This window comes from Rhea pennata, chromosome 5 (assembly GCF_028389875.1).
Source record: "Rhea pennata isolate bPtePen1 chromosome 5, bPtePen1.pri, whole genome shotgun sequence".
Classification (NCBI taxonomy): Eukaryota; Metazoa; Chordata; class Aves; order Rheiformes; family Rheidae; genus Rhea; species Rhea pennata.
This window is the reverse complement of record NC_084667.1, coordinates 3,508,818-3,522,601: the sequence shown is the minus strand read 5'-3', so window position 1 is coordinate 3,522,601 and position 13,784 is coordinate 3,508,818. Positions and strand designations below refer to the sequence as shown.

Genomic DNA, 13,784 nt, shown 5'->3' with positions numbered 1-13,784 from the left:
AAGCCATAAATAACATCTTAAACATCTTCCCTTGAGGTTAACAGAGTTCTTTGCTTTAAAATTACACCCATTTAAGAGAACGTGTGGAAATACAAAACGCGTCTCCACGCTACTGCGCATGCTCAGAGAGCCGCGCCGCGCTGCCGCGCATGCGCGAGAGGGGCGCGCTGGCGGGAAAGGCAGAGGGCCCGGGGCCTGGTCCGCGCATGCGCAGTCGGGTTGCGCTCGCTGCACCATGCCCGCGGCGGAGCGTGACGATGCGCGAGCCGGGTGTTTCGGCGCCTGCGCGGAGCGCGTAACCCGGAAGTGCTCGGCTGGGTCCCCGGTGTGTGGGTAGCGGTGGGGCCCTGCACGCTGCGAGCCCCTCGGCCGCGCCCGCTCCCCGCCATGTCCCGCGGCTCCAGCGCCGGCTTCGACCGCCACATCACCATCTTCTCGCCCGAGGGCCGCCTCTACCAAGTCGGTGAGTGCCCGGCGCGGGGGCCGCCGCCGAACTGCCCCGTCACGGCCCCCGGTCGGGCCTGCCTGCGGCGTCGCTGCCGCCGCGGAGGCGGGGAACCGGGAGCAGCCCGCGCCTCGGCCCTCCCGCGGCGGCGGCGGGCGGGGAGGGGGCCTCGCTTGCAGGAAGGAAAGCCTGGAGCCAGGGAGGCTGCCGGCCGCAGAGGCTCCTCCTGTGGCCTCTCTCTGTCGGGCCTCCGTGCCCGAAGGCCGCACTGACAGCTGCCCAGAAGCTGTTTGCTCCCCTGGAGGTGCAGCTTTCAGTTCGTCTTGATAAGCTTCTGTGCAGCGTTTTGGGGAATCTGAGACCTGGAAAAGCTGTTCGCTCAAAGTAGTTATGCTATGTAATAGTAAGCACTGTAATTCCCTGTGAAAAATCTATTTAAAATGAGACTTGAACTGTCCCAGGTTCTGCTGGCCAGAACGAAGCCAGTGGCGGTGTGCGTGCCCTGTCATGGTATGCCCGAATGCCATGTTTTCAGTGCAGCGTGGCCTATGAGATGTAAGCTAGCATTCAGTATCTTTTCCTTTCCAGGCCTCTGTGAGCCCTCTGTAGTTAAGCTACAGCCAAGTTTCATGTTCCTCTGTAGGTCACTGAATCTTTTATTCTTTTTACAGTGTAGCGGGTTCTGTAGAGCCCACAGTGTTCTCCCACAGAATATTCTTTAACAGCCTATTCAACCTGCAAGCTGGCAAGACAGTTCATCCAGGGTGCTCCTGAAGGATCCACACCACAGGGCCGGATGAATTGACAGAGTCATCCTGATGGTGCTTTTCCTTGGAGCTCAGTGGCTCTTCCCCAGCTGCAGTGACCTTTCTGCATGTACATTGCACAACATGCCTCTACAGCCATCTGTTCTCTAGGAGAGGTGGTTGCTGGGACCAGACTGCATGAACTGTTAGTGGTAGCCAACAGCTGCTTTTGTGTCACCCCTTAAGCTTTTACCAGAGGAAAGGCTAGGTGGAGCAGACTTCATAAACAGACAGTCCAGTCCTGGAATAGACCCTTCTTCAAAGACCTGGTGAAAAAGCACCTAAAACTGTACACAGGTAGAAATTTACTGTACTAGCTGCCTACACACAGATACCTTCTTAACACCTTAACTGTGTCTAAGGGCTGTATTGTACGTACTAGATAAGCCTTATGCATCTAGATAGCAGGGCCAGCACTTTCCCATGCAGGAAGACAGTGGCTTTTTCATGGAAGAGTCGTGGTGTACAGCCTTCCCTTGCTGTTAAAACATGCTAGTTGGCCTGCTTAGCCTTTCTGGCTCGGTGTCTATTGCAGTACAGTTGGGCATGGTTTCTGCATCCTGTGGAAAACTTCCCTCTTTACTATCTCCTGGGTATACACATCAACTGGTATTCAACAATTCAGCTAGTTTATGGGAAACCTCTGTATCTTACCTATGTCTCAGAAGCAAGTATTTGTGCGTGTATTTGAGAGCGTCTGCACGCAGCCTGAAACTGTTACAGATATTTTGAGTACCTGTATCCTGTGGGAAGATAGGGAGAATGTCACTTAAAGGTGCATGATTAGCTGCAAGCAAACATGAGCTCAGTCCACTTGCAGCCATGCTGATAACTTGAACGTGGTGCCGCACTAATGTGTCTCGTGGCTCGCATCTGGCCACAGTGAAGCTCATGTTTGCTTATAGTCAAATACCTGATCCTTATCTATGCACTGAGCACAGATGAGAAAAATAATAATTTTTGCCTATGCAATTCTCATTGCTATGGCTAGTGTCCTTAATAACATTGTTGTTGTCTTACAATTTATTTGTTCCAGTCTTCAAAGTTTGTTTCTTCTAAGTTATGTTTTGGGGAGGTGAAGAGAATAGTTACGTACAAATTTCCCTCTGTTGCAAAGTATTTAAGAAGCTGCAAGGGAGTACTGTAGTTGGAGGTAACATGTACAGTACTACTGAAATATTTACATGACAGAAAACAGACTTAAATGCCTCTAGTAGTTTTTTGGCTTATTTCTTTTAAAAACTGATTAGGATCTTGATTGTAGGTGATAATACGAACAGGATGAGAAGGGATTATGCGGTTCATTTAAACCCAGTCCTTGGTATTTGTGAGCAAAACTATTTTTTTAGGGCCTATTCCTGCTCACTCCCACATCTTGCTGAGCCCTGGCCTGGGGCTTGAAGCCCCAACAGTTAGAGATGAACTAGTGCTCTCTGCACCCTGGGTTCTCAGCTTTGCTGCGGGCAAGCACTGATGCTTCCAGGGAAGGCAAATGGAAGGGACGGGGAGAAAGGGAGAGATCTCTTAATGGGATGTGACCAGTAGATGCCCTGAAGCAATAAGTACAGTGCTGTAAATAAATGGTAATCAGCTCTTTTACAGCACTGACTTAGCAGATTGAACATTAAGATCCTAGTATGGCAAGCTCTGTTTTTTAACTTACAGATTATCCCTCTCCTGTTGTGCAGTCTCTTCCATAGATTTAAATTCAGCTTTTAAAACTACTGAGTTTCTTGCTCCTTTTATTCTATTTTAGAAGACTGTTTTAGCAGTTTCTCTGATGTTGGTTAAACATATTCTAAGTTCTGGTCTCATTCACGTAGCTAATAAAAACTTTATCTACATTCAGCTACTACCTAAAAGACATTAGGAAGCTCTGAGTGTTTGCCACATATTGCCAGAAACAGATTTTTAAAGGACTTGAGAACAAAGCTTTTGGAAACATTAATCAAGGGAAGCTTATTGCATAAGTCATTTCAAATAAAACTTCATCAGTTACATTTATCTGAATATTGCTGTTTAGAAGGCATGTCTATAGATTTCATTTAAAAAGCGAGTAAAAACATCAATACAGTGTTAGAGCATCAGGTCAGAACATGTGATTATAAGAAATTGAAACCTAGGTTCTGTGCCAGGCCCATTATTTCAGTTTTCTTGCATGCTAAAGCAAGCAAATATTTTTAATTCCAATGTTGTTACAAATTAGAATACAGAGTTCATTTTTTATCAGTTAAATCTACAAAAGAAAATTACATTCTTCTATTGGTATTAATGCTTGAAATCTTAAACTCCTGCATTCCTTCTGATTTAAAGCAAAATCTGTTGCTGTTGAGCATTCTAATTGAGCAAAGAAGTAAATGTATTAGAAATGGGTGAAGGAAGCAGTGACAGTGGTTTTGTGAAGAGCGCGCTGCTTAATGCATATCTGAAGCCTCTGTTGTGCAATGTATTAAAGACCTTACAGACACCCAATACTGCCCAAATGCCTTTGTGCTGAAACAGAAATCGGAGTGGGATTTCTGTGCTGAGTGGGTGTCTGAGGTACTTGTACTAATGTCTCTAACAGTATTTCTGTTAACTTGTGTACATTTTTCTAGAATATGCTTTTAAGGCTATCAACCAGGGTGGACTTACATCAGTAGCTGTTCGTGGGAAAGATTCTGCAGTAATTGTAACACAGAAGAAAGTACCTGTAAGTAGTCTGTTTTTGAGGGGTGCTGGAGGAAGGGAGAGGAAAAAATGGAGTTGAGGCTCTGCAACATTGAAACTATGTTTACTAACATTGAGATGCATTCCTGTTGAATGCTTTATTACTGATTGTTGTGCTCATTATGATTTTAGCTCCCTTTAGTACTCAGTTGTACTTTTCGTCACCTCAGTAACATTGGACTTGCTTTCTCTACAGCTAAAATATGGGTTAGGGCCAGGTTTACTTTGGCATGGGTGGTTTATAAGGGCCAGGTTGTCCAAAATCAGTATTTTCATTTCTATTCTTGAGTAATTCCTGCTGGCAAAGCGTTATGCCAATTGCACAAAGAACAGATTTCATGAATATGTCAGCGCAGTAGCGGTTTATTGCTGACAAAGGTTGAAGCTCTTGTGTTTGACAGGTAGCATGCAATAAGGGCTCAAAAGATTTTATGCCTCACCTCAAAGTTGCCTCTGAGGAAGAGGTCTTTGGTTTTATTGACTGTTTAGCTGTCAGACTCTTTCAAATGTTGAGTTTTATCTGCTTCATTCTCCTGTCTTTTTTCCTGTGGAGTTGCTCTTTATGTGCGAGAGCAGCTGGAATGCATCGAGCTCTGCCTAGGCAGGGAGGAGGAGGAGGCGGCAGTTGAGAGCTTATGGGTAAAGATCAAAGGGCAGGCTGACATGGGGGACACTGTTGTGGGTGTCTACTACAGGCCATCTGACCAGGAAGCGAAGGTTGATGAGGCCTTCTATAGACAGCTGGAGGTAGCCTCACGATCACAGGCCCTGGTTCTCATGGGGGACTTCAACCACCCTGACATCTGCTGGAAGGACTACACAGCAAGGCACAGACAGTCCAGGAGGCTCCCGCAATGCATTGATGACAACTTCCTGTCACAAATGGTGGAGGAGCCTACGAGGAAGGGTGTCCTGCTGGACCTTGTCCTTACCAACAGAGCGGGACTGGTTGGAGATGTGAAGGTTGGGGGCAGCCTTGGCTGCAGTGACCACAAGATGGTGGAGTTCAGGATCCGGCAGGAAAGAAGTAAGTCAACAAGCAGGATTGCAACCCTGGACTTCAGGAGAGCGGACTTTGGGCTCTTCAGAGACCTAATTGGAAGAATCCCACAGGTTAAGGCCCTAGAAGGAAGGGGGGTCTGTGAGAGCTGGCTAATATTCAAACATCCCTTCCTCCAAGCTCAAGAGCGGTGCATCCCTGTGAGTAAGAAGTGCAGCAAAAGGGGCAGGAGACCTGGATGGATGAGCAAGGAGCTCCTGGCCAAATTCAGAGAGAAGAAGAAAATACACAGACTGTGGAAGAGGGGACAGGCTACTTGGGAGAATTATGGGAATGAAGCCAGAGTATGCAGAGATGCTGCGAGGAAGGCTAAGGCCCAGCTGGAATTGAGTCTGGCAAGGGATGTTAAGGACAGCAGGAAGGGCTTCTTCAGATACATCAGCAGCAAGAGGAGGACTAGGGAAAATGTGGGCCCACTACCGAATGGGGCAGGGGCCCTGGTGACAAGGGATACAAAGAAGGCAGAATTACTGAATGCCTTCTTTGCTTCAGTCTTCACTGCTAAGGGCAGCCCCCAGGAATCCTGCAGCCTGGATGTGAGGGAGAAAGTCTGGAGAAGGGAAGACTTTCCTTTGGTTGAGGAGGATAGGATTAGAGACCTTCTGGGCAGGCTAGACATCCACAAATCCATGGGCCCGGATGGGATGCACCCACGGGGACTGAGGGTGCTGGCGGATGTTGTTGCCAGGCCGCTCTCCATCATCTTTGAAAGGTCCTGGAGTACTGGAGAGGTGCCTGAGGACTGGAAGAAAGCCAGTGTCACTCCAGTCTTCAAGAAGGGCAAGGAGGAGGACCCAGGCAACTATAGGCCAGTCAGCCTCACCTCCATCCCTGGAAAGGTGATGGAACAGCTCCTTTGGGATGTCATCTCCAGACATGTGGAAGAAAAGAAGGTGATCAGGAGTAGCCAGCATGGATTCACCAAGGGGAAATCCTGCTTAACCAATCTGATAGCCTTCTGTGGTGGAATGACTGGCTGGGCAGATGAGGGGAGAGCAGTGGACGTTGTGTACCTTGACTTCAGCAAGGCTTTTGACACTGTCTCCCATAACATCCTCCTAGAGAAGCTCAGGAAGTGTGGGTTAGATGAGTGGACAGTGAGGTGGATTGAGACCTGGCTCAAAGGCAGAGAGCCCAGAGGGTCGTCATCAGTGGCGTGGAGTCTAGTTGGAGGCCTGTGGCTAGTGGCATCCCCCAGGGCTCGGTACTGGGTCCCATCCTGTTCAACTTCTTCATCAATGACCTCGACGAGGGCACAGAGTGCCTCCTCAGCAAGTTTGCTGATGATCCCAAGCTGGGAGGAGTGGCTGACACACCTGAGGGCTATGCTGCCATTCAGAGAGACCTGGACAGGCTGGAGAGCTGGGCAGAGAGGAACCTCCTGAGGTTCAACAAGGGCAAGTGCAGAGTCCTGCACCTAGGGAGGAATAACCCCAGGCACCAGTACGAGCTGGGGGCTGACCTTCTGGTCAGCAGCTCTGCAGAGAAGGACCTGGGAGTCCTGGTGGATGACAGGTTGACCATGAGCCAGCAATGTGCCCTTGTGGCCAGGAAGGCCAATGGTCTCCTGGGGTGCATTGGGAAGACTGTTACCAGCAGGTGGAGGGAGGTGATCCTGCCCCTCTACTCAGCCCTGGGGAGGCCCCATCTCGAGGACTGCATCCAGTTCTGGGCTCCCCAGTATGAGAGAGACATAGAACTACTGGAGAGAGTCCAGCATAGGGCTACAAAGATGATCAGAGGGCTGGAGCACCTACCCTATGGGGAACGGCTGCGAGAGCTGGGCCTCTTCAGCCTGGGGAAGAGAAGACTGAGGGGGGATCTTATCAATGTGTACAAGTACCTGAAGGGAGGGTGTCAGGGGGACGGGGACAAACTCTTTCCAGTTGTCCCATGTGACAGGACAAGAGGCAATGGGCAGAAATTGAAGCACAGGAAGTTCCGCCTGACTGTGAGGGGGAATTTCTTCCCTGTGAGAGTGACGGAGCACTGGACCAGGTTGCCCCGAGAGGTTGTGGAGTCTCCTTCTCTGGAGATCTTCAAGGCCCGCCTGGATGCAACCCTGTCTAACATGCTGTAGGTGACCGTGCTGAGCAGGGAAGTTGGACTAGATGATCTTCAGAGGCCCCTTCCGACCTTACTGATTCTATGATTCCTTTGTATGCCCATAGCACTAAATAGTAGAGAAAATGAAGATAATTTTTATCTGTAAACTAGTTCTTTTGAGCTCTTCTGTAGATATCAGAACATCCAGAGTCGTCTTTTTTGTTATTATTTTTATTAAAAGCTAGCGTTTTCTGTTAGAATATTAGAGTATTTCTATTTCCTCTTTAGGATAAGTTACTGGATTCCAACACCGTGACTCATTTATTCAGAATTACTGAAAATATTGGCTGTGTGATGACAGGAATGACAGGTATTTATTTTACAATCTTTTTAAGGGTCCCAAGTGTGTGGTGGTGGTGATGTGCTTTTTTAACTAGAATTTACCAGCTTCATATCCCGTAGAACCAAGGATGTGCTCTAGTAGATTTCTTACACTCAAACTGGATTTAGAGAACTTACTTAGTTCTGATGTGTTTATTTGTGTTTATTTGAGTCTTACTCCCAGCTCCGCTAAAGAATGCGGTGTGGTTGATATTCAGTGAAGTTCATGCTCTTCTTTTCTAGCTGACAGCCGATCCCAGGTGCAGAGAGCCCGCTATGAGGCTGCCAACTGGAAGTACAAGTATGGCTATGACATCCCTGTGGATATGCTGTGTAAAAGGATTGCAGATATTTCTCAGGTGTATACGCAAAATGCTGAAATGAGGCCTCTTGGTTGCTGTAAGTATAGAGTGTGAAATTAATCTTCTCTATTTCTTGCCTAAGCTTGCAACTTCAAATATGGGACCTTCTCATCTGTTTTTCAAGTTGTGCAAAATAATATGGTTGTAACTGAGGGAGTAAGATGGACTGACTGCTGAAAGAGCATAGTGTTGGAAGTCTTGAATTGAAGCCTTGATTCAACCATTGACTTATAATTTGAATTCATATAAATCATTTAACCTCTTTAAAACATTTGATACTGTTTCACGTTAGTTTTCTGGGCCTAGTCTGTTTGCACTGCACACTGATGCTTCTGAATGGAAGGTGCTCTTTTTACCAGTGTCTGTGAAGGGTAAAGACCTTTATTAAAACCGATATTTGGAGAGTGAAATTAGGCTTGTGTTGGATTTTATGATTTCTTTTTTGACTGAAGTAGTATGCATAGTCAGTTTTTGCTTTTGACTTAACCTTGGTCTCTATGATGTGGGGAAGACTTGCTTAAAAATATTTTATTTGCAAACATTTACATACTAGTCCTGCTTTATAATTGCAAGTGCGTCTTAAGTTTAGGCAAAAAAGATGTGTGTGAAGTTTTCTAGATATTCGTGTTTACTTTCCTATTTGGCAGGGGTTGAGGAGAGGATTCTGACTTGTTCTTCCTCTTGTTTTACTCACAGCTAAGTGCATTACTGCATTTCTTAGGTTGCCTGGAAACTGACTGGGGAAAGATCTAATGTCCTCAGCGACTCTCCTGTTAAACATTCTGTCAGTTTTGGTGGGAGGTATTTGGGAGGTTGTGTGTGTGATTGCTTTTTTTTTCCTTTTTCTATTTTTGTTTTTTTTTCTTTCTGAGAATATTTTTAGAATTAATCACTTCTCGTAATTGCAGGCATGAGCACTTCTTCGTAAAGAAGTAGCAGGGTTGCACCATACTTTCTGTGATGGGCCAGTTTCCTTATGCTTGTAACTTTCAGGAATAATTGTCTCTTTCTTCTCTTGGTGTTTCCCATTCCTTGATAATGCTGGAAAGTTTGTGGGTTTTTTTTTTTTGTGTGTGTGTGTGATTTATTAATTTATTTATTTTTGAATACTGCAATTCTCTTTTTTTTGGAAGAGGTGATGAGTTCTCCCCTCTCTTTTTTCTTTCTTTTCCCTTTTTTTTCAATATCTGTTCAGAAACAGGTATGTTAGCTACGGCTCATGGTTTAAAAACTACGTGTCTGAAGCTAAAAGCATTAAGACCTTGGTCTTGCTCTATGTTTCAAGGTTTTTGTTTTTTTGGTTTTTAACAAATACTATTCTTGAGTTATTTTTAAGGTGCATACTGTGATTATACAACTGTAGATCTAGAAGTTGAGCATAGATGCATTTCAGTGTTGTGACAAGTTTGAGTTACTTGAAGTTACTTTGAAACCACTCAGTCAAATGGTCTTAAAAGGTTCAGTTTTATGTTCTAAGATTTCCCTTTCCTCTCTTTTTGCCAAAAACCACTCATATATATCAATCTGAAATGCAGATGTAATGGAGGGCTTGTCAGGATTAGGCAAGACTTCTAAAATTGATCTATTAATATTTTCATTAACTTGAAAATATGTTGAAATTAATATGTTGAACTATTTTCTGATAAAAGGCACATCTTAATTGAACTACTGTTTACAGTTTTTGACTGTCGTATAATACACAGGATGTTAAGTGTGGCCAAGTTAACCTTATTACCAAGACTTAGACTTTTGTATTTCCTGACTTTGTTGTTCTGTAAGCATGGCAAAAACTTTCCTGCCTTTAGAGAGTAGCCTTGTGTGAGTAAGGTAGAAATCTAGTTTGCACAGAACTGAACTGCACACCTGATAACAAGGTGCTGGTAAGAAGTGGTGCTGGTAAGCTTAGAAATAAAGAGAAAGTTGCAGCTCTAGGTATTACACTGATTTCTAAAAATGTGTTACTGTTTGTGCATGTGTTTCGTAGGAGATAAAATCTGTTCTGTTCCTAAGATGAATGAAAGCATGTGTGTGTGTATGTATATATATATATAAAAAAATATGTAAAAATACAAAAATAACAAATTTTCTCCTCAAGGTATGATTTTGATTGGTATTGATGAAGAGCATGGCCCTCAGGTGTACAAGTGTGATCCAGCAGGCTACTATTGTGGATTCAAGGCCACAGCTGCAGGAGTTAAACAGACAGAATCGACCAGTTTTCTTGAAAAGAAAGTAAAGAAGAAATTTGACTGGACGTACGAACAGACAGTAGAGGTAGGCCAGCAGAGGGAAATCACGCTTTGTCAAAGTATTTTTAATGAATATGTGGTATGTAGGGCTGTGATAGGGAGGAGTGCAGCTCGGCATTTCCTGTTTTCTTGCAGTTCTGTTTTGCTGCCAGACCAAATACAGCTTTTCTGACTAGAAAATCTTTTGAAGGAATCTGGCTGGTTTTAGGTGCAAGAGTGATCCAATCTGCTTTTTCTGCTTCTGCATTAGCTGAAGTAGACTTTGTGAGCATAGGACTCCCACTGTAGCTGGTGGCTGGTTACTGGAGTGCCTGATTCTGGGGATACCAGTGTAACTTTTAAGTGGCGCTTAAAACAATCTTCGTGCTAGGAAGCATTCCAAACAAGGCAGAGGTGGAGCAAATCTGTCAATTGGTGATACATCACCAGTTGTTAAAAGTGCTGTGAAAACTGTAGTTGAAGGCTCACATTACAAGTGTATCCTATTTATAAAATTGGTCAATGAACTTTTTTAATAATTACTCTTTTTCACTTACACAGCAGAGGTTTATACCTCTTTTGAGTGTAATCAAGTAATCTTGATTATACTACATGCATCACTCAATTGAGCGATCAGAGTAGGCAATACAGTCTTTTTGTATTTTTATTTTTAATTCATAAAGCTTCCAGGTTTATGGAGCAGATATTTAACTGAAACCAAGTTCTATCAGTTAAATCCTGGATACACTTATAGAGCTTTTTATTGTTTTTGTAAAAATGCTGAAATTGTGAATGTAGATAGGATGTTGTCCCTTTAAAAGTAGATAGAGATAGGGAGAAGTGAGTCTGTTGAGCAAGAGCTTTTTTGGTGTTTTTTTTTCTTCTTCTTTTTTTTTAGGTAGTGTTCTATGGATAAGCAATTTTTTACAACTTGGCTTCCATAGAGTCTTCTGATAAAACGTCTGTTTAGTCTCATTTGAATTCCTACAAAATCAGTATATTACCAACATAGTGAAAAGTCTTGTCTAGTGTTCTGCACTTCCTAAAACATTATTACTGATAGAATTAAGTTCCAGTATGTCAGAATAACTATTTTGACAAGCATCTGGCTACTTGGCTCTTAGCTATTTACGAAACTTCTCTTTGTGCACAATCATCATTTTAGGAGTGTATCTTCAGCCTTATTATGATACTATAGCAGAATTAAGTGTGAGCAAGATTGCAGAGAACACCTTTTAAAACAAATAGTGATTTTTAGGGTGGGGGGAAAAAGTCAAGTTAAACCACAATGAAATGCAGCCTTTAAAAATGGCTTAAATAATTTTAATTATCAAAAGAAAAGACAGAATGGATACTGTGCAAGTGACATACTCTAAATAATTCTAGATTGTAGTGATGATGTCTGGCTTGTTTTGTCTGTGGCAAACATGTTCTGTCTTGTGGGACCAGAGGTTTTAATCTTTGCTTTCTTCCCCTTGCCTTTTTTTTTTCCTGCTAAGAAAACATATCCTTTGGTTTTTATACATCAGGCTTTTTAAGGAGAGAACTGCAGAGGGACTGTATTCTGTAATAACAGAAAACTTTTGGAAACTTTTCAGTGGAAGTTTGGGGATGGAAGGAAATAATTTAAAATTAGAAAGAGGAATAATTGTTGATGCTAGGTCTATATAAAAAGAAATTACCTAGTGCTTTCTGTTTAATGGTAGCCTTTATCATCTTTCAGACAGCAATAACATGCCTGTCTACTGTATTATCCATTGATTTCAAACCTTCAGAAATAGAAGTTGGTGTAGTCACAGTGGAAAATCCTAAGTTCAGGTAAGTGATCAACATTGATAAAACTTGGTGTGTGTTTCTTGGGTTATATACAGTTAGCTTTAGCTCCTTGTGTAATGGTAAACTGCAAAATGGAGGGAAATATCAGAAATTGAATGCTTGGGCCTCTTATTTCTAACTATTCAAATGTGTAGGGGTAAAATAAATTGGCTTAAAAATTAAAACAATTTGGAAGTGTGTGGTCTGGTTAGGGGGAGTCAGTAGAGGGTAAAGTGTCTTTAAAGTTTTTTTTTTTTTTTCCTATGATTATATTGAAGTTAGGCCAACCAGATGATTTTTCCTACTTTAAAGAATAAAAGCTTTAATTTGTACTGTATTCTGGAGTCCACTCCTAAGTCATAGTCATGACAACTAATGCAGTAAGGTTTGTTTTGTATTAGGGATCTGTTTGCTGAAGTGCCTTAACTTCTTTTTTTATCCTTTTCCATCTATTTGTGATCTTTAAATGACTCTTACTTATCTTGTAAATGTGATAGTTTTTAACATTTCCAGTATATCAGTCTCTGAGTGCCAGATATTGTGTGCAGCAAGGATACTTGGGGAGTCTAACCAGATAGGGCTGGAAATCTTCCTGCTGGTGGCTCTAGGCCACGTTAGACACAGTGTCCTGGACCGCCTTTCCAAAACGCAGTACATAGCTTCAGAAGTAGGCGTGAAACATAGCAGGAGCGTAAGGGGCTTTTTGGTTATTGCAGAAGGACCTTCAAACTCCTTGTCTTATCTGAAATTTAGGTAACTCTTGCCTGCTGCAGACTGGAGTTCATCTAATTCTGCTTTGTTTTTCTGTGGGTTTATTTTATGTTATTTTTCCATTCAGTTGTTCCACTTTCTTTTTTAATAAAAGTCCTTTGCTGCTTTAGTCTAGCTACTTAGTAGGCAGGTATTGAAGAGAGTCTTCAGACCTTTGGGTCCCATAGATGCAGACTTCTGAGTGGTTTTTAGCATTTTTGAAGTTGACTTGGAATTGATGGGTGGCTTTGCATTTGATAGTTGAGGTTTAGGATGATAGAATAGTGTAGCTTTTTTTTTTAAAAAAAAAAAAAAAACAAAAAACAAAAAAAAACACATGAGAACTGTGTGGTAAAGCTGCTCCTTTAACTTTCTGTCAAACCTCATCTATCAGTCCTTAAGTACTTTTCGGGAAGGATGGGTAACCACCAGAAAGGAAGATTATGAAAATCCGTGTCCCCATTGGAGAGAGCTTACTAACTGTCATACGCATTCTTCTTGGCAGTCCCAGCCTGCAAATATGTTACTCATGTGGAACAACATATTCTTTTTCTACCTTTGTTACCTCTGTCTAGAGCCTTTGATTTTTCCTTTATTTTTCAAGAAGAATTGGAATGTTGGCCTGTGGCCTGGCAGCAGTGCTTTAAAGGGCTGAAAGATGCATTGTATAAAACTTACTACACTAGGCTGAGATATTGGAGTTTAAGGAGAAGACTCATCAAAGCTATTTAAGATTTCTTCTTGTTCTTTTAGGATCCTTACAGAAGCAGAGATTGATGTGCACCTTGTAGCTCTGGCAGAGAGAGACTAACTAGCTTGCCCATTCCCATTGTCTGTGCTTCTGACCAGGATATTTGGTGAAAAGAAAACACTTATTAATGGCTCTAGATTATGGGTTGAAAACAGTATGTTACTATATGATGTATTTTACTCTGTACAAATAAAACAGAGGTTTTTGAAATAACTTGGTGTCTCCTTTTAATATAACTTTTTTAAATTTCAGTGCTATGAAATTGTTATTCAAAGAGCTCGGTGACTTTGAATATTTCTGTGATGATCACTTGCCTTTCAGCTGTCTTTTAAGAGAAATTTTATACTTAGTTTGAACTACATGACTCTTAGTGTAAAGTTCTGTATCAGATATGTGGTATGCGTGTTTTAAGATAATTCTTACATTTCCAG

At 42.8% G+C, this 13,784-nt stretch overlaps 1 protein-coding gene across 2 annotated transcripts; it reads left to right on the top strand.

Moving 5' to 3' along the window:
• Positions 1 to 288: 288 nt before the first annotated feature.
• On the top strand, positions 289 to 13,566 carry PSMA6 (proteasome 20S subunit alpha 6). 2 transcript variants are annotated; one of them, XM_062576422.1, is made up of 7 exons: positions 289 to 463; positions 3,849 to 3,943; positions 7,355 to 7,436; positions 7,691 to 7,846; positions 9,905 to 10,083; positions 11,761 to 11,855; positions 13,356 to 13,566. In XM_062576422.1, the coding sequence occupies exons 1-7, from the start codon at positions 388 to 390 to the stop codon at positions 13,411 to 13,413; spliced, it is 741 nt and encodes a 246-aa protein (XP_062432406.1). In that variant the 5' UTR covers positions 289 to 387; the 3' UTR covers positions 13,414 to 13,566. The 2 variants fall into 2 exon arrangements, with proteins under 2 accessions (XP_062432406.1, XP_062432407.1); XM_062576423.1 differs by lacking the exon at positions 3,849 to 3,943 and having other exon boundaries at positions 383 to 463.
• Positions 13,567 to 13,784: the final 218 nt, after the last annotated feature.

Bases quoted from the DNA above. Each gene is read 5' to 3' on its own strand.
- PSMA6 (XM_062576422.1), top strand. From the start codon at position 388: ATGTCCCGCGGCTCCAGCGCCGGCTTCGACCGCCACATCACCATCTTC. The intron at 3,944-7,354 runs GTAAGTAGTCTG...TTTCCTCTTTAG, and splicing joins TAACACAGAAGAAAGTACCT to GATAAGTTACTGGATTCCAA. The intron at 7,847-9,904 runs GTAAGTATAGAG...TTTCTCCTCAAG, and splicing joins AATGAGGCCTCTTGGTTGCT to GTATGATTTTGATTGGTATT.